This window comes from Scyliorhinus canicula, chromosome 5 (assembly GCF_902713615.1).
Source record: "Scyliorhinus canicula chromosome 5, sScyCan1.1, whole genome shotgun sequence".
Taxonomy (NCBI): Eukaryota; Metazoa; Chordata; class Chondrichthyes; order Carcharhiniformes; family Scyliorhinidae; genus Scyliorhinus; species Scyliorhinus canicula.
In genome coordinates this window covers 169,697,072-169,718,118 of record NC_052150.1, presented here as the reverse complement: position 1 = coordinate 169,718,118, position 21,047 = coordinate 169,697,072, and the positions used below count along the sequence as shown (strand labels likewise).

The following is a 21,047-nucleotide window of genomic DNA, read 5'->3' as shown; positions in this document are numbered from 1 at the left end:
TCTTTCAGTTTGATGTATTAAGCAGTGCACGAGGCCTAAACGCTATTATACTAAAGTATTGCATGAAAAAAGCAATAAATAAGGTTTATCTTTCATTCTGCAACTACACATGTAGCAAGCCCAGCAGCAGCGATGGCTATGATTTACTATAGATAACATCTACATTTGACCTTGCTTGTTCTCGCTTCTTAAATAGGATTAAGTGCTGAATTTTAAATTAAATCCTCACAGTAACCACCCAAATTTTTGTTGACACTTGCAGATCGACACGCTGGAGCAAATGGGAGCAAAAGTATGCAACAAGATTCAAGCTAAAGAATTGTGCCTCACAGTTAATGCTCACATTGTGACGATGTTTTAGATTAGTAAGGAAGCCGGTTAGAACAGCAACAACAACACTCCAGTAACAAACAGATTTACACAGAGATCAGGAGACTTACATAGAAAACCTGTACTTGCCGGCGATGTCCCAGGCCACAGCACTGCATTAAGAGGATAGTAGAATGAAAACAGCAAGCAGCTTCACAGAGCCTTAATCTGTGTCACAGACTCAGTGAGCCATTGTCCAGGTTTTGCCTCTCTTCAGTGCAAGAAACCTGAAGGAAGTAGAGTGCTGGCCCCAAAGACATTATGGCTTGTCTTCAAGAAAAACGGACCCTTTTTTTACTTGAAGTAAATCAATTTCTTCTTCGATGAACATACATTTTCAGAAGATGATGTTGGTGCCCTTCACTTTTAAATAAGCATCTGTGGATGTAGTTTTATTTTGATTCATATATAACTAAACTGAGTTGTTGTTTAAACCTTGTAACTCTCCAAAGCAAACCCACCAATTCTTCTAGCAGTCAGCTGTAGCTACAGTAAATGGTTATGTTGAAGATCCGCTGCTGTTATGGTGGTAACATCTCACGCTCCACAAATTAGTAGCAGGCTTATTTTTTTCAATATTATCTTTGCCCCACATTGGTCCGACCTATCGGTCTTCTGTCTCCCTCAAGCTTAATGATCGAGCTTGGATCCAATTCATTCTGGACAACCTGTACACTCTCAGTGCTGTCAGCTGCTGTGCCTAGTTGCTGCATGTCTTTCACATTATGTCTGGCCAGAAGTGCTCCGAGTGTCCTTACTACCTGCTCCCTGGGAGCTGCAGCTGTCTACTTCATGATGTGAATTAGAATTCCCAAGGACAGTTAGAAGTGCAGCCAGACAAATAACTACAGATTAACACTCAGCAACACATGCCACTGAATACCAAATGAAGGGACATTTGGTGGGCAAAATAATTTTATTATTTTTTTGTTTATTAATGGCATTAATTTTGGCAGCTTGGTTATCCATTTTAACACCCCATGAATGTTTTGCACCTGAGTACATTGTCTGTACCTAATCGGATGTTTTAACTAAAGGGTGCCTGACCAGTGAGGTGAGAGGCCTGGTCCATTTCGAGGCTTATTACCTGAATGTGGTAAGCTACGCAATCTGAATGACAATCCAATGTAGCATGCAGGCTCCAGGCAGCAAAAACAAAGTATTGGGCAAGCTGGAGACAACCTTGGCCAGGGAAAAAGTTTAATCTGTGGGTAGGTTAAAATTGCAAAGAAACAGTGACCCCCAACAGCAGTGACTCAAATTTTCTTTTGGAGTTTAGAGGAGTTCATCTTAAGGACTGCCTAGCTGCTCACTTTTTTGGGCCTTCTCTGCTGAATCAGTTTTTCCTGAGTGATGCGGCCACCGTAGATACTCTGCCTAGGAGGCTGTTAAAATAGTATTTGGACCCCATGTAGGCCGAAAATTCTGGTTTAATTAATCCCAAGCTCCTCCTGGATTCAGATGGAAGCCTCAGTTATCCAGAGGATTCACCTGAACAAGACTGTAAGTCCACCTTTCCTTCTGAGCAGAGGGGGATTAAAATCACCCCTAATTAGTTAGGTCAGTTTTACGGCTTGCTTGACAGTTCAAATGCAAAAATCTCACACTGGGACTGTTCACTATGGTATTTGTGACAGAGTAGCAAAAGGAGTAATTAAATCAATTGAACAGCTGTATTTTTAGATTTAGAACTGTTTCCTTCTCCCCAAGATGCTTGTCCAACTTCCCCTTTAATGCATCAATACCATTCACTTCAACCACTTTCTATGGTAGCGAGTTCCACATCCTCACCACACTTTGGATGAAGAAGTTTTTTCTGGATTCTCCATTGGATTCCTTGGTGACTATCTCACATTGATGGTCTGTAGTTTTACCGGTCCCCAAAAGAGGAAAGGTTTGGCGGTCCTCCAGTCGTGTGTTTCTCGGCGGCGCGCTGTTCACTGGTGTTCTATCTTCCCGCCACTTGTCAATGGGATTTCTTATCGTAACTACCCCACGCCGCCGGGGAAACCCGCGGGTGGGGGTGCACTGCGGACAGGAAAACTGAATCGCGATGACCGAAGAACTCAGGCCATTCTCTCTGTATCCACTCTATCAAATACCTTTCACAATTCTAAAGACTTCTATTCGCTCACCTAAGAAAACAATGTCCTTACGAATGTACAAAATGGAAGGTGATTCTAAACTTGATGTACAGCTGGGTTTCTTTCTCCACGCTTGTTCATCACCAAGACAGCCTTCTTGCACCTTCAAAACATTACCCATATCTAATCGTATTTCTTGTTGACTGGTGCCAAGCCTATATAATCAAGGGTTCTACAGTGCAAAAACCAAAAAGTCAATGAAGAAATTATCAGAGAGGTCATAGTTGGAACGCTGTGCCAAAATGTAATTCTCTTACTTTAATTAAAGTATGTAACTAAAAAGGCAGATGGAATATTAGTGTTTATTGCAAAAGGACTGGAGTATAAAAGTAGTGAAGTGTTGTTGCAATTGTATAGGATGAGACCACCTCTAGAGTATTGTGTCCTTATTTGAGGAAGGATGTGGTGGCATTGGAGGCAGTTCAAAGGAGGTTCAACAGATTGATTCTGGGCATGAAAGAGATGACGTATGAGGAGAGCTTAAATCATTTGGGCTTATACTCGCTGGAGTTTAGAAGGATGAGAGGGGATCTGATCGAGGTATATAAGATACTGAAAGGGATTAATAAAGTAAACGAGGACCAAATGTTCTACCTTGTAGGGCAATCTAGAATGAGAGGTCACAGATATAGGTTGGGAGACGGAAGATTTAGAACTGAAATGAGGAGGAACTAATTCTCGTAGCAGGTGGTGAATTTGTGGAACTCTCAACCCCATAGTGCGGTGGAATATGAATCATTAAATGGCTTCAAGAAGGCGATAGATATATTTCTGATTTTAAAACAGGGTAAAGAGCAATAGGGAACAAGCAGGGAGGTAGATTTGAGACCAGTAAGAGATCAGCAATGATCTGATTGAATGGCAGATGAGGCTCGAAGGGCTGAATTGCCTACTTTCTCCTTATTCCTATGTCCCCATGTTCCTACGTAGGAGGTGTTGTGTTATGTACTCTGGGATAACACAGGCTGCAACTCGATGCAGCTTTGACCAAAAAAGACTCCAGACTTTGAAGTAAGTTCAATGTGATTTATTGAACCATTAGCACAGTTCTCTATGAGTTTGACTCTCCTGCTAATCTTGCTATAGTAACTCAGTCTAACTAAGCAGTCTGCTCTAAGCCATGTGGTGGGTGTGATGCTTCTGATCTGCCCCTGTCCGACTCTCTAAGTGTTGCCTGTGGAAAGAGACAGAGCATGTGTGCCCTGTCCTTATATATGGGTTGTGTAATGCGCCTTGTGGTAGTGTCACCTCTGGGTTTTTTGACTGCCCATTGGTCATGTCCTATACTATGTGTTCATTAGCTGTATGTCTGCATGTCATGACGTCTCTGGTGCTCCCTGTAGTGTTTACTTAGTCGTAGTGTATTTACACTAACCCTTTGTGTATTTACAGTGATGCATATCACCACAGGAGTGACATCAAGGGCAGGCAGAGGGCTCAGAGGAAGTTCACTAAGATGACCCAAGAACGCAAAGTTTTAATTATGAGGAGAGGCTAGAGAAACTGAGGTTTTTACGAGAACAAAGATAATTTAAAAGAGGTGATCAAAATTGTGAGAGGTTTTGACAAGGGAATTGGGAGCAGACATTGGGAAACCTATATCGAGTATTTAGTGAGTTATTAATTACAGACAATACATAAAATTATCACCAAAATAACAAAAGTTAGAATTCTTATCAAAGAATCATAGAAATTTACAAAACATAGAACATAGAACATAGAACGATACAACGCAGTACAGGCCCTTCGGCCCTCGATGTTGCACCGACATGGAAAAAAAAAACTAAAGGCCATCTAACCTACACTATGCCCTTATCATCCATATGCTTATCCAATAAATTTTTAAATGCCCTCAATGTTGGCGAGTTCACTACTGTTGCAGGTAGGGCATTCCACGGCCTCACCACTCTTTGCGTAAAAAACCCACCTCTGACCTCTGTCCTATATCTATTACCCCTCAATTTAAGGCTATGTCCCCTCGTGCTAGCCACCTCCATCCGCGGGAGAAGGCTCTCGCTGTCCACCCTATCTAACCCTCTGATCATTTTGTATGCCTCTATTAAGTCACCTCTTAACCTTCTTCTCTCTAACGAAAACAACCTCAAGTCCATCAGCCTTTCCTCATAAGATTTTCCCTCCATACCAGGCAACATCCTGGTAAATCTCCTCTGCACCCGTTCCAAAGCTTCCACGTCCTTCCTATAATGAGGCGACCAGAACTGTACGCAATACTCCAAATGCGGCCGTACCAGAGTTTGGTACAGCTGCATCATGACCTCATGGCTCCGGAACTCAATCCCTCTACCAATAAAGGCCAACACACCATAGGCCTTCTTCACAACCCTATCAACCTGGGTGGCAACTTTCAGGGATCTATGTACATGGACACCGAGATCCCTCTGCTCATCCACACTACCGAGAATTTTACCATTAGCCAAATATTCCGCATTCCTGTTATTCTTTCCAAAGTGAATCACCTCACACTTCTCCACATTAAACTCCATTTGCCACCTCTCAGCCCAGCTCTGCAGCTTATCTATGTCCCTCTGTAACCTGCAACATCCTTCCGCACTGTCTACAACTCCACCGACTTTAGTGTCGTCTGCAAATTTACTCACCCATCCTTCTGCGCCCTCCTCTAGGTCATTTATAAAAATGACAAACAGCAACGGCCCCAGAACAGATCCTTGTGGTACGCCACTCGTAACTGAACTCCATTCTGAACATTTCCCATCAACTACCACTCTCTGTCTTCTTTCAACTAGCCAATTTCTGATCCACATCTCTAAATCACCCTCAATCCCCAGCCTCCGTATTTTCTGCAATAGCCGACCGTGGGGAACCTTATCAAACGCTTTACTGAAATCCATATACACCACATCAACTGCTCTACCCTCGTCTACCTGTTCAGTCACCTTCTCAAAGAACTCGATAAGGTTTGTGAGGCATGACCTACCCTTCACAAAACCATGCTGACTATCCCTAATCATATTATTCCTATCTAGATGATTATAAATCGTATCTTTTATAATCCTCTCCAAGACTTTACCCACCACAGACGTTAGGCTCACCGGCCTATAGTTACCGGGGTTATCTCTACTCCCCTTCTTGAACAAAGGGACCACATTTGCTATCCTCCAGTCTTCTGGCACTATTCCTGTAGCCAATGATGACCTAAAAATCAAAGCCAAAGGCTCAGCAATCTCTTCCCTGGCTTCCCAGAGAATCCTAGGATAAATCCCATCCGGCCCCGGGGACTTATCTATTTTCACCTTGTCCAGAATTGCCAACACTTCTTCCCTACGCACCTCAATGCCATCTATTCTAATAGCCTGGGTCTCAGCATTCTCCTCCACAATATTATCTTTTTCTTGAGTGAATACTGACGAAAAGTATTCATTTAGTATCTCGCTTATCTCCTCAGCCTCCACACACAACTTCCCACCACTGTCCTTGACTGGCCCTACTCTTACCCTAGTCATTCTTTTATTCCTGACATACCTATAGAAAGCTTTTGGGTTTTCCTTGATCCTACCTGCCAAAGACTTCTCATGTCCCCTCCTTGCTCGTCTCAGCTCTCTCTTTAGATCCTTCCTCGCTTCCTTGTAACTATCAAGCGCCCCAACTGAAACTTCACGCCTCATCTTCACATAGGCCTCCTTCTTCCTCTTAACAAGAGATTCCACTTCTTTGGTAAACCACGGTTCCCTCGCTCGACCCCTTCCTCCCTGCCTGACTGGTACGTACTTATCAAGAACATGCAATAGCTGTTCCTTGAACAAGCTCCACATATCCAGTGTGCCCAACCCTTGCAGCCTACTTCTCCAACCAACACATCCTAAGTCATGTCTAATGGCATCATAATTGCCCTTCCCCCAGCTATAACTCTTGCTCTGCGGGGTATACTTATCCCTTTCCATCACTAACGTAAAGGTCACCGAATTGTGGTCACTGTCTCCAAAGTGTTCACCTACCTCCAGATCTAACACCTGGCCTGGTTCATTACCCAAAACCAAATCCAAAGTGGCCTCACCTCTTGTTGGCCTGTCAACATATTGTGTCAGAAAACCCTCCTGCACACATTGTACAAAGAACGACCCATCCAATGTACTCGAACTATATCTTTTCCAGTCAATATTAGGAAAGTTAAAGTCTCCCATAACAACTACCCTGTTACTTTCGCTCTTTTCCAGAATCATCTTCGCCATCCTTTCCTCTACATCTCTAGAACTATTAGGTGGCCTATAGAAAACTCCCAGCAGGGTGACCTCTCCTTTCCTGTTTCTAACCTCAGCCCATACTACCTCGGAAGAAGAGTCCCCATCTTGCATCCTTTCTACCACCGTAATACTGTCCTTGACTAGCAGCGCCACACCTCCCCCTCTTTTGCCCCCTTCTCTGACCTTACTAAAGCACCTAAACCCCGGAACCTGCAACAACCATTCCTGTCCCTGCTCTATCCATGTCTCTGAAATGGCCACAACATCGAAGTCCCAGGTACCAACCCATGCTGCCAGTTCCCCTACCTTATTTCGTATACTCCTGGCATTGAAATAGACACACTTCAAACCACAGACCTGAACACTGCCGCCCTCCTGCGAAGTCAAAACTGTGCTCCTGACCTCTCTACTCTCAATCTCTCGCACCCCAAAACTACAATCCAGGTTCCCATGCCCCTGCTGAATTAGTTTAAACCCCCCCAAAGAGTACTAACAAATCTCCCCCCCAGGATATTGGTGCCCCTCAGGTTCAGATGTAGACCATCCTGTCTATAGAGGTCCCACCTTCCCCAGAAAGAGCCCCAGTTATCCAGAAATCTGAATCCCTCCCGCCTGCACCATCCCTGTAGCCACGTGTTTAATTGCTCTCTCTCCCTATTCCTCATCTCACTATCACGTGGCACGGGCAACAACCCAGAGATAACAACTCTGTTTGTTCTCGCTCTGAGCTTCCATCCTAGCTCCCTAAAGGCCTGCCTGACATCCTTGTCCCCTTTCCTACCTATGTCGTTAGTGCCAATGTGGACTACGACTTGGGGCTGCTCCCCCTCCCCCTTAAGGACCCGGAAAACACGATCCGAGACATCACGTACCCTTGCACCTGGGAGGCAACATACCAAACGTGAGTCTCTCTCGCTCCCACAAAATCTCCTATCTGTGCCCCTGACTATTGAGTCCCCAATTACTAATGTTCTACTCCTTCCCCCCCTTCCCTTCTGAGCAACAGGGACAGACTCCGTGCCAGAGGCCCGTACCCCATGGCTTACCCCTGGTAAGTCGTCCCCCCCACAAGTATCCAAAACGGTATACTTGTTACTCAGGGGAACGACCGCAGGGGGTCCCTGCACTGACTGCTTCTTCCCAGTCCCTCTTACAGTTACCCATCTATCTCCAGTCTTTGGTGTAACTACTTCCCTGAAGCTCCTATCTATGACCCCCTCTGCCTCCCGAATGATCCGAAGTTCATCCAGCTCAAGCTCCAGGTCCCTAACACGGTTTTTGAGGAGCTGGAGTTGGGTGCACTTCCCACAGATGAAATCAGCAGGGACACTGACGGCGTCCCTCACCTCAAACATTCTGCAGGAGGAGCATTGTACTGCCTTCCCTGACATCCCCTCTAGATTAAAAAAAAAACAAGAAAAAGAAAAAGAAAGGAAGAGCTTACCTGATATTACCTCAAACCCTGATCCCGCTGAAAGGTAAGCAAATTTAAAGGCACTCACTCACCTTCACGACAGGCCCCTGCTCCCGCTTCCCAACCACCGTGGGGTGGGGGGGTTGGTTAGAGGAGGAGGTAGGGTGGGAAACACTCACAAAGTGTTTCGGGTTTAACTGTCACTTGCCAACAGCCCCTCCACAAACCACCTTCAACTTCGGCTGACCTCACTGCACGTATGCAAATTTCCCCAGAACAGCTGATCAGTAGCTCTGCTCTGCTGCCCTCTGCTGGTTCTAAAACACAAGGAACCCATTTTTATCCACACCGGACGTTAAGGAATCATTCACTCACATCCTGCTTTCCAGCTCTTGATTCATAGTCTTGTTGTCACTAAAATTCTAGTGCATGTCCAAGTAATATTTAAATATTATCAGGGTTTCTGCCTCAACAACACTATCAGACAATGTGTTCCAGTTCCCATCACTCTAAAGGTGAAAACATTTCCCCCCCAAATTCCCTCTAAACCTCCTACCTCTTACCCTACATCTATACCCCCTGCTATGGACCACTAATCCAAGAAGAATAGGGCATTCCAATCACTCTATCTAGACTACAGTCAGGGTCAGATACTCCTTAATCTCCTCTGTGCCCTTTCTATTGCAATCACATTTTTCCTGTGGCGGGTAGCCAGAAATGGACAGCTCATGCTGTCACCTCGATTTATGCAGCTCCAGTGGGCTCAACACGCTGCTGAGTAGCATCTTCCCCAGTGCTGGTCCTTGTATACCAGGTAGGCAAATTAATTGTAACTTTCCTCACAGCTTGCCTTCCCACCAAGATTGTCCCAGTTAAAACCTGCATGCGGTGAGCCTGTTGCACTAATCTTGGTGGATCCCAAGGGATGAATCTCAATTAAAACGCACATTTTCAAATCCTCAACAGTGGAACAGGTGGATGAATGAGGCACATGTGCACATCAACAGTTGTGAAAGTGGATGAAGGGTGTAGTGGGACTGACACTCTCCAATGTTCATGGTTTTCCATGTCATTGGGTAAAGATTGCTCACCCATGAGGATTGTGCTGTTGTCGACTGTGCTTCAACCGCCTCATGCTAAAGAATGACATGCATAGTCCTCTGATAGGGACACCAAAAAGTCTTACAGCAGTGGATGTCCAGACAAAATAGGAGCAGAAGTAGGCTATTCAACCCATCGAGTCTGCTCCACCATTCAATGAGACCATGACTGGTCTGTGGCAAGGCTGTGAACCTGGAGGGCTCTCCTCACAAATCTGCACAGATGCCTGATGGTCGCTGAGCTCTTGGGCAGGATTCTCTGACCCCCCGCCGGGTTGGAGAATCGCCAGGGGACGGCGTGAATCCCGCCCCCACCGGCCGCCGAATTCTCCGGCACCAGAGATTCGGCGGGGCCGGGAATCGTGCCGTGCCAGTCGGCGGCCGCTCACAGCGGCCCCCCCGGCAATTCTCCGACCCGCGATGGGCTGAAGTCCCGCTGGTTCTTTGCCAATCCCACTGGCGTAGATTAGGCTAGGTCCCTTACCGGCGGGACCTGGCGGCGCGGGCGGGCTCCGGGGTCCTGGGGGGGGGGGCGCGAGGCGATCTGGCCCCGGGGGGGTGCCCCCATGGTGGCCTGGCCCTTGATCGAGCCCACCAATCTGCAGGCGGGTCTGTGCCGTGGAGGCACTCATTTCCTACGCGTCGGCTGTGTCAGCCTCCGCAATGGCCGACGCGTAGGTGAACCCCCCTGCACATACGCGGGGATGATGTCAGTAGCTCCTGACACTCCCGCGCATGCGCGGACTCACGCCGGCTGGCAGAGTCCCTTTGGCCTGGCTGGCGTGGCACCAAAGGCCTTCCACGCCAGCTGGCGGGGCGCAAACTACTCCGGCACCGGCCTAGCCCCTGAAGGTGCGGAGGATTCCGCATCTTTGGGGCGGGCCGACGCCGTAGTGGTTCACGCCACTCCGTCCCTTCGGGACCCCCCACGCCGCCGGATACAGGAGAATCCCGCCCCTTCGATTTAGACAGAGGTAGATCCCCAGCACCAGCATTCATGACTGAGAAGTCCTTTTAAAGTTCCCGCTGCACAGCTGACTTGAGGGTCTGGAAAAGATGCCTCAAACATAGGCTGTCCCAAACGTCCAGACTGGAAAAGTGGACCAGCTGGAATCACCACTCTTGCAGTCAAAAACACACACAAATCTCTATACCTGGAATGTGTCCCCCCTTATGAACTTTGGTGCTCTGTAAGGAGAACCACCATAGTTTCTTGGCAGCTTGTGAAACAGAGCATCAATATTCCTGCTCACAGTGAAATCCAGCTCTCTATGGAGATAAGTTGGAGGATACACTTTCTTCTGGAAAGGGAAAACCAGAGGACGATTGTTGCATCCGCAGACTTGGGTTCACCCATCAAATAAAGAGAACTTCCAATTGGCATAAATGAATGGTTCATGACCCTTTGTCTTCTGCTTACTGACAACCAATGGGCCCACAGCCATCATTACGTAGGCTTCTGCACTGCTGATGAAAGCAGTTCTTTGATGTACTTCTGGATTCAGTAGCATTCTGGATTGGCAGCCTTCCAAAAACACGACAAATTGATTCCACTGCGAGATTTTAATGCTAGAGTCAGAGGCAACTGACTTTCTGGAAGGGCACCATCAGGTAAAAAGGAGTGGGGCATCATTTGCCAATGGTGTCATCCTTCTTACCAAGTTCCCTGAATATGGGCTTACCATCACAAAACTCTCTTCTGTCAGAAAGATAGATACAAAACAATGTAGAAACAACTGCAATCTAAGCATTTGCACCATCTGGATTACATCATTTTCCGAGCTCTGGATTGAAAGGGTTTGCACATCACTCAAGCAACATGGGGTTCAAACAACTGCTGGACAGACCACAAACTTGTACACTCCACCATGAACATATGCATAGCATCCAAATAATGAAGATCCTCAAAGAAATCCAGGAACCTTTCCAGGTGCAACTTTCTTCCCGTCTTGCTCTCACAGGCTCCAGTGATACCAGTTTGGAAGGGTTTTAGGACAAGATCAGACCTGTGATCCATGAGACAGTCACCCAGATTCCCGGGTTTAAATCCCACAGGCATCAAGATTGGTTTGACAAAAATTATACTGGAATGTGCAAAATTTATGATTGGAAATGGCCTTCATTACATGTCAAAATTATCACAGCAGAAATGAAAAGAATACTTACTGCGCAAATCCAAACTTCAGAGAACGTAAATCCACCAAGAAAAATGGCGGATGGAGAGGCCTATGAAATCTTTGCCACACAGACTGACACAATATGTGCAACTTCTTCCATGTCCATCTATGGACCAAAAACAAATGGTCGCTCCCCATACTGAGCAGACAACAACAAGGGGCAGCACGGTAGCATTGTGGATAGCACAATCGCTTCACAGCTCCAGGGTCCCAGGTTCGATTCCGGCTTGGGTCACTGTCTGTGCGGAGTCTGCACATCCTCCCCGTGTGTGCGTGGGTTTCCTCCGGGTGCTCCGGTTTCCTCCCACAGTCCAAAGATGTGCAGGTTAGGTGGATTGGCCATGCTAAATTGCCCTTAGTGTCCAAAATTGCTCTTAGTGTTGGATGGGGTTACTGGGTTATGGGGATAGGGTGGAGGTGTTGACCTTGGGTAGGATGCTCTTTCCAAGAGCCGGTGCAGACTCGATGGGCCGAATGGCCTCCTTCTGTACTGTAAATTCTATGTAAATACACTCCTCAAAAACAATGCAGCAAACAAAGACTGTTGGAAGGAGAACTAGGAGAAGCTTTGAAATTGGGAAACAACAGAATCAGACAAAACAATCAAAATAATCCCAAAAGAGCTTGCTAGATAAGCTTTGGGCATTTTGCCAACACTTGCTGAGATACAAAGGCTATCCAACAGATGTAAACTAACAAGGAATGTGGTCCAGACAACCTTCTTGCAAAGATCTATGAAACTGGAGGGCATGAGCTCAAACGTTCCTGGCTTCCATAATTCTATCATTGGTTCACTCTTCAAGAAGAGTGACATATCAATTTGTGAGAATGACAGAGGCATAGACCTTCTGTCCACCGGGCAAGATTCTCACATGAATTCTCCTGAACCACCTCCTACCTGACAGGGAAGACATCTTTCCAGATGCCAAGTGTGCTTTCTGGCCATCCAGGGGAAGCACAGACATTAGGCTGGATTCTCCGTCCTGAAGACCAAGTGCTGCCGTCAGTGGAGAATCGCAATAAATGTGTGCTGCCACTAGGAGCCTTGGCGAGGAGCAATTCATGACCTGCAAGTGGGTCAGTACGCAGCCCACATGCAGCCTGCCCGAGACCCAGCCCTACAGGCGTCTGATTCGCTGGGGTTGGGATTCACATTCAGAGCCTGACAAGCTGGATTGGCTTTAATGTGCTTCACACAGCACAGAGTATCACTCCAGCCAAGAAGATGGCTGCACAAAGACCAGCTCCAAGGTTCCTGGATGCTGACATTGACCGAATGCTGGACGCCATTGAGGAGAGGAGGAACACCCTCTCCCTCAGGGTGGGGCAGAGACTCAAGAACGCAATCCGGAATGAGGCTTGGGATGAGGTGCCAGAGGCTGTGAGTGCTGGCAGTTTCACCAAGAGGAAAAGCATGCAATGCCAGAAGAAGATGAACGACCTACTTCGAACACCTCAGGTGAATAACCAGCTGTGTGCCCCTGGCAACACTCCGCACACCTGCCCGCAATCCCTTAGAGGCAAACAACACCCCACCTGCATGCATCTCCCTTATAAGGAACTGAAGGCACTGTTGCTAAGTTTACAGATGATACAAAGATCTATAGAGGGACAGGTAGTATTGAGGAAGCAGGCGGGCTGCAGAAGGACTTGCACAGGCTAGGAAAGTGGGCAAAGAAGTGGCAGATGGAATACAATGTAGAAAAGTGTGAGGTTATGCATTTTGGAAATAGAAATGGAGGCATAGAGGGCGCGATTCTCTGCACTCACGCCGGTTCAGAGAATAGCGGGCCGCGCAAATTTTCACGGCGGCGCTGGTCCAACGCCCTCCCGCTATTCTCCGAACCCCACACAAACTACACATCGGCATTCCCGGCAAAGGCCTCGAACGCGCCCCCGACACGACCAGAATCGCTACTTATTGGCCCCCCGCTATTCTCCGGCCCGGATGGGCCGAAGTCCCGACGTCATCACACACTGTTTTCACGCCGGCCAACACACCTGCTTTTCAAGTTCGTCAACCAGTCGTGCTGGCTGACGAGAGCTTCGAGTAGGTGAGCGCACTGCTCAGCGCACAGCTCAGCGCACTGCTGGAGTCTGGCCACAACGGGGAAGGCATCCCCGAGAACGGGAGGGGGTCCAGAGCGGGGGGGGGGGGGGGGGAGAGAGTGTGGGAGACGGAGGGGGGAGTGGGGGAGACGGAGGGGGGAGTGGGGGAGACGGAGGGGGGAGACGGAGGGGGAAGTGGGGGAGACGGAGGGGGGAGTGGGGGAGGCTGAGGGGGAGACGGAGGGGGGAGTGGGGGAGACGGAGGGAGGGGTGGGATTGGGGGGGGTAGGGAGAGAGTGAGCGAGTGACCCGTCCAACCCCGGTTACAAAATGTCTGCCACCATGCCATGGCGTGCCGGTCACGAGTACACGGCCGTTGGTTGCCCTGTGGCTTACGGCCACAGGCCACTGACGCACCGGTGAGGGGGACGTAGTTAACTGCCCGTTGGATGCAGAAAGTGACCAGGGATTAGGCTGCCCGCGTGTCAGCAGCGCGACCAGGCCACCAGGACACACAGGTATCCCGTGGCAGGCGGCTGCCGAGGTGTCGACTAACCTCCGTCTAACATGTCCCGTTTCTCTGCCCCCACCACCCTTCTGTAGGTTAGCACAATGTCTGCGAACAGAACAGCTATATTCTACGCAGTGGTTGGGGCCGCTGCACTGCATTTGGAGATGCAGCAGCATCCACAGCCACAACCCACAGTGGATGCAGGGCCAGCTGCAGCAGCAGAGGGAAGGGCCGAGGAGTTGCCAGTCGTCGAGCAGCATGGGGCCAAGGAGGGGGAGGGGGAAGAGGAGAGAGTGAGGGTGCAGCCACAGCGCCAGAGGCGACGACCAAGGCAGAGGGTGTACCGTGTCCGGATCTCTTTCCTAACAATGACGGACATCACCAGCAGGAGGAGACTCCGGCTGCGTAGGCGGACGGTGATACATATCTGTCACCTCGTGGTGCACCTCGCCCCACGTGGAACGGGGGGAGGACACACGATCCCGGTTGCCATCAAGGTGACGGTCGCTCTTAAGTTCTATGCGACCGGCTCCTTCCAGTCTCCGAGCGGGGACCTCTCCGGGATCTCCCAGTCATCGGTCTACAGGTGTATCCGGGATGTGACCGACGCCCTCTATGCCATCGCGGACCGCTACATCACCTTTCCCGAGGAGCGAGCAAGTCAAGACTCACAAGCTCGTGGATTTGCCAGCGTGGCCGGGATACCGATGGTGCAGGGGGCAATCGATTGTGTTCACGTTCCCATGCGCCCGCCTGCAGGGGACAGGGAGGTGTTCACAAACAGAAGGGGGGCATACTCCATGAATATCCAGGTGGTATGCGACCCCCACATGAGGATCATGAGCGTCTGTGCAAGGTTCCCAGGGAGTGCGCATGACTCCTACATACTGGCGCAGTCGTACATCCCTGCGATGTTTGAGGGGCGTCCCCCCCCCCCCCCCCCCCCCCCCCTCCTGGCTGAGGGGCTGGTTGCTAGGCGACAGGGGTTATCCGCTGAGGTCTTTGCTGATGACGCCTGTACGGAGGCCTCAGCCCAATGCGGAAACACGATACAACGAGGTCCATGCAGCAACCAGGGGTGTGGTGGAGCGCTGCCTTGGCCTCCTGAAGATGAGATTCAGGTGCCTGGACCACTCCGGAGGGGCCCTGCAGTACCAGCCCGACAGGGTCGCTCGCATTGTTGTGGTCTGCTGTGCGCTGCACAACATCGCGATGCAGAGGGGAGATGACCTGCTGCAGGAGGCGGAGGGAGAAGCCAGTGGCAGTGGTGCCAGCACAGAGGAGGAGGAGGAGGAGGAGGTGATGGAGGAAGAGGAGGTGGAGGAGGCTGGCGGAGTGGCGGGCGCAGCACGCAGACACGACCCAGGTGCTGGTGATGTCCAGGAGGCGGCACGACGGACCCGGCGAGGACGGCGGGCACGCGACGCCTTGGTGGCAGCACGGTTCACGCGTCGCATGTGACGTCCCCGCTGAACACCAAACCACCACCTGCATCGCTAGTCGTGCAGAGGGTCAACACACAACTGCCACCACCACAGCCCCCCCCTCTCAGTGCTCAGTGTACACTGCTCCACTTAGACATCACCCTTACCACTGGGTCCAGACGGTATGGTACAACATCGATGGCTGTGTCAGCGGGTGTGATCAGTGCCATGTGGAATCTGGATCATGCATCAAGTCTCTCTGCAGCCTTGGTTCTGCGACTTCGCCATTCCACAGAAGAATATATAGAGTTCGGATCAGAAGTTCAATTCTTTGAGATCACTGGGAAAGTTCTGAAGGTAGAATATTGCCTTAGATGTTTCACAGAGTCTTTGGAAGTTCTATATATTCCAACAATTCGCCTCAGCACTAATTTTAACCCTCATGCAGTTGCCAAAGCACATATCGCTCAATTCCCTAAAGTGACTCCAGATGGCTTCCAGCTTTTTAAAGACTTAAAATATTTGGCGTGATGCAAAGTGCGGCTCTGTTACTGGATATTGAAGCATCATGCCACAGTTGTTTTTATTTACTTGATGTCAGGGACATTGAGCAGTACGTTGCTGACAGGAGAGGATTCTGTTAGATACAAAACTACTCGGAAAACCAAAAGTAAATGTGCTGGGGCAGAAATCGTCACTCTGCCTTTGCCCAGCCAGAGTAGGTAGTCCAATGGTTATATTACTGGCCTAGTAATTCACAGGCTTAGGCATGTCCACAATGATAGTTTGAGAAATTTAATTCAATTTTTATATAAAACTGCAAATGGAAAGGTGTTTAAATAAAAAGCCAAACTTGTTCATTGATCTCCTTTACAGAAGAAAACCTTTGCCATCCTTTCCCAGTCTGGCCAATATGTGACTTGAGTCTCGCACCAATATAGTTGACCCGGTGAGATACATTGTTATATTAAACAGAAGGCTCGCTACCATTTTCTCAGGGTAATTAGGGATGTACTATAAATACTAGCCTTGCCAATAAAGCTCACATCTGGAGATTATTATTTTTTTAAAACTCTGATCCTCCCATTCATGGATGAATGAATACTTTAAGGTGTTACACAATTCTGCACCATCCTGGATGTCAAGACTGACAGGAACCATTGAAAACCCAGCTGAACAATTCCGATCCAGCATCATAGGTTCATATATCCTGAAAAGCTAAGTTGACCGTTATATTGACCAGAATTGTTTAAGTGTTGAGATGCATTAGGGCACTTTTCCCATTGGAGAACTGTCATAATGCATTCAAAGTTGTAGAAAAATGTCCTGGGATCTCCTATCATTTTTCAAACTGTGATTTAAATGCCATGAGATCTTAGCTTTGAAAAGAAAATGACCCTGCTGTTTAAAGCAAAATAAATCAAAGCACCTGCTCCACTGAAGTGATTATCAAGAAATCTGATTTGAAATGGAGTGAAACACCAATTGCAGCTTTCAGAAAGGCCTTTGGCCGGATTCTCCCTTCCCAAGATCAAGTGTTGATGCCGGGACAGGATTCATGGACTTCTAGAACAGCAAAACTGGCACCGCACATGGACCATTCAAAGACAGTTAAGGGGCTAGCACCGGTGCCACATGGAACACAGTCGATTCCAATGGGTAACGGTGCTGGATTCGCCGGGTTCTCGATTGACACTCAGGAGGCTGTCAAGCTGCAGCCGCATATACACACTTCATTCCCCACACACAGCATCTCAGCCAACAAGGTGGCAACAAGGAGAGCAGCACCCCCTTCCATGGACTCTGAGCTTGTGGCCCTGCTAGACGCCATGGAGGAGAGGCAGGGGAAGGAGGCTGCCAGCCGCAACCATTCACCGGGCATGGGCGCAGGTGGCAGAGGCGTCTAACGCCGTGAGCATCACCATCCGGACTGGCCAACTGTGCAGGAAGAAACTGCATGTCCTCCTCAGGATGGCCAGGGTGAGTTGGCAGCACTATGTCCCTGGCTCCAATTCCCGTTTGACACACCCATATCCTGACCCTCTCCACCACCACCGGGAGGGTGGCCAAAAGCCCCACCCTGCACCATATGCCGGCACCCATACCGACCGCCATGGTTGGGTGCCCTGGCCACTGAGGCCGCCAGGTACCCACCCCCTAGGCTGCATGCGCGGACTATCTAACTCTCCTATTTACTGTTCCCCCCCCCCCCCCCCCCCCCACCGCCCCAGGAGAAGGCTGCCCATAGCCGCCTGGAGCGGGAGGAGACAGGAGGGGGACCGCCAGTCATGCGGCCCCTCATCGCGGCAGTGCAGATGGCCCTGAACGTGGTCGCCGCGCCCAAGGAAAGGGCAGTCGCAATATGGTGATCGGCATCTGGACTGGAAGTGAGACCCTGCTGAGGTGTGGTTCTCCGTGACATGTGTGCCAACACCCACCCCCACAACGTCACCCCCACGCTAACTCACACCCACCACCATCATCACACCACCTTCAGATCCACACCACCCCCACACCCACCACCACCCCCACATCACCCCCAAACCATACCTACCCCGGCTCCACCACCCCTACCTCCCCTCGCAAAACGCACACCCCTAGCCAGCACACCACCCCCACTCCGCCCCGGCCCATGATTTAACCATGCGTCTTGTCTTGTGTCTTGCAGGAGCTGCTGGTGATGGGCAGGCCCTTTTAGTGTCCTCCAAGACAAGCCACGACCATAGCGAGAACCCAGGTGCCGATCAGCGACAAGGACAATACTGACATGGATGGGAGCCCTCGACTCGAATTCCAGGACACGCTAAAGTCCGTAAATGACACAGATCACCCATCACAGCTGTCTCCAATGCTCTCCAACATCCCAGAGACAGTCACCTCAGTTGGACAATATAGTGAAGAAGCTCCTGGGACACTATCTGGTGCACACCACACAGCTGCTCTGGTACAGCAAGTGGAGGTTGAAGCTCCCAAGGGGGTGGACTGCCGAAGGGAGGGCCAACCCCAGGGATTAGCTGCCATACAGACAGGTTTCAGGTTTCTGGAATGGACGGTCCCATCGATCGTGGAGGTGCAGTCGCAGAGCCTGGGATGACATATTAATAATCTTTATTATTGTCAAAAGTAGGCTTCCATTAACACTGCAATGAAGCTACTAATTGCCACACACCGGTGCCTCTTCCGGTACACAGAGGGAGAATTCAGAATGTCCAATTCACCTGACAAGCACGTCTTTCGGGACTTGTGGGAGGAAACTGGAGCACCCGGTGGAAACCCATGTGTCATAATATACACCAGTATATCATGGTGCAGACTCATACTGATGGACATACACTGGGACCAATCAACATGCACAAACACCGCAGCCATTCACCAGTTAGAACACACACACTATAAAGGCAGAGGGCACCACGGTTCCCGCTCATTCTGGGTGCTGCCTCTCAGAAGCACAAGAGCTCATCAAGTCTAGCACAGACTCACACCACGTGCTGAGAGATTCAACTGGTTCGGACAGGCTTAGGTCTCTAGTTAAACTAACATTGTTTAAACCCACAGTTCTCGTATGTCGATTAGTTCATAGTTAGTTAATAAAATAGAGTTGAACCTTCCTCCATGTTGATGGTGTATGTTAACCTCGCAAGTCTACATTATCCAACACTTCACCATGCAGACACGGGGAGAACGTGCAGATACCGCATAGACAGTGACCCAAGCTAGAAATCGAACCCGGGACTCTGGCGCTGTGAAGCAACAGTGCTACCCACTGTGCTACCGTGCCACCCATGTGTGACCGTGCTGCCTATGAGAGGTTGTCATCGGACATCTAGTACCTGCACGTGCATTTGGAGGAGTCCAACTGCGTGCAGGAATAGCGGCTGACCATGCATGCCACCCAGGCCAACACCGCACGGGTGGCGTCCGCTCTGGAGGCATTGGAGGTGAGGGTTTCGGCCATGGATCCGCATGTCCAAGGCCTGGGGCATTCTGTGCAGGTGGTGACTGGGGCGCAGGACAGGTCTGCCCGCTCACAGGCAGCCATGTGCCAGAGCTACCTGGACATTGCAGTGGCGCTCCTGAGCATGGCCCAGTCACAGCGGGCCATGGCTGGGTGCGTCAACGGCATTGACGAGGCGCTGGCTGACATGGCACAGACCCAGAGGGAGGTGGCCCTGTCACAGAGGGAGGAGGCACAACAAGTGCCTGATGTGGCACAGAACTTGAAAGTGGTGGCACACTACAGAGGTCACAGTCCCAGATGGAAGTGGTCTACTCCCTATGCTCCGTGGTTGTGAGCATGCAGAGCCTGGTCGAGATGGCCGGGCGTCTCCAGGACTGGCAGTGCCAGGTGGTAGGGGAGTCTCAGGGTGAGCTCCGCTCTTACCCCTGTACCATGGACTGGCCTGCGGTAGGAGGAGGTGATGTAGCCCGTGCCAGTGACTCCTGCAGGGGAGGCATTGGAACACCAAGAACCATTGAGTGTGCCAGGATGAAGGCATCATGCACACTGCCCGGGTATCGGGCACAGACGTGCATGATATGTATCTCATGGTCACACACCAGCCTCCTTTGCACCTGCTCCTCCTCCTCGGCCTGTTGGGCGGCCGGCTTTCCATCCTTAGCAACTGCCTCCTGTTCCTAGGGGCTTTTCACAGTAACTTCATTGAAGCCTACTCGTGACAATAAGCAATTTTCATTTTCATTTCATTTCCTCTGGGGCACGCTCCGCTGCTGCAGTTTCCTCTTCCTTGAACAGTTCCTTCTCGTACAGCCGCAGTCCATCCCCCAGGGCTGCGACGACTAGGAGGAAGGCCACCATTGCTGGTTGAATTCCAATATCCAATGTCTGCATGGGGTAAAAGGCCAACATGTTAGCTTGGTGCGTACCCTTGTGCCCAACCAAGTCCTCTGGTCTACATGGTGGCCTCGCTTGGTACTACAGACTCTGCCCCCGCAGCCCCCTCCATTCCCCCACCCCTGGCCCTATCAGTATCATGGGAGCCTCTGGCCCTGGCGCTCATCCCTGCTGCCAGAGGTATCGTCGGCTGGCGGTGCCCTTGCCGGTGGTACTCTCCGCATCCCCAGTCCTGCGGCCCCTGTAGAGGCTACTGTGGGCATTGCCCTTGGGCAGGCCGTGTGATGCATCACCGATGGGTGGCAACCGTTTGGTGGTATGACAGAGGGTGGGGTGCGGGACTGATGGGGTGGAGGATGGGGGCTTGGATGCAGGGTGGTGAGTTTCAGGATGGGGTCTGGGATGCTGGGGTGGTGTGGTGGGATCGGGGCACCCATTCGGCCGGTGACCATGTTGCAGAACCAGGGTCCAAGGTGGGTGGTCAGTAGTGTGCACAGCAAGATGGCTGCCTTGCAGGCTACTGCAATGACAATCCGTGCCTAGACACCGCTCCAGTCCCATGGGGGGTCATTCTGGCCCCATGCGCATCCTCCCGTCACCACCCCTTCCTCCTCCCCGCTGCCGTGGAAAGGCACGTCATCTTCTGCCACTTGCCATGAGCAATGCGATGGAAAGTTATTCAGCATTATTAAATTTGCGGATGACACCAATATGTTTAACCGTGTGACCGGTGGCGAAGGAATCTTGCAATTTTGGAAAATCTCCCACAACATGGGAGATTATTGGA

At 50.2% G+C, this 21,047-nt stretch overlaps 1 protein-coding gene across 3 annotated transcripts in view; it reads right to left on the bottom strand.

The window, feature by feature from the left end:
- Positions 1-21,047, bottom strand: part of LOC119966423 (voltage-dependent L-type calcium channel subunit beta-2-like) — a 461,782-nt gene that overhangs the window by 302,662 nt on the left and 138,073 nt on the right. Inside the window, exon 1 of one of the 3 annotated variants that reach the window (XM_038798053.1) lies at positions 441-1,044. The exons of the other annotated variants lie outside the window; for them this stretch is intronic. Within the exon in view, the coding sequence (XP_038653981.1) occupies positions 441-488 (48 nt within the window). The 5' untranslated portion in view covers positions 489-1,044. Of the gene's footprint in view, positions 1-440; positions 1,045-21,047 lie in introns of those variants that run through there. 3 annotated transcript variants of the gene reach the window in all.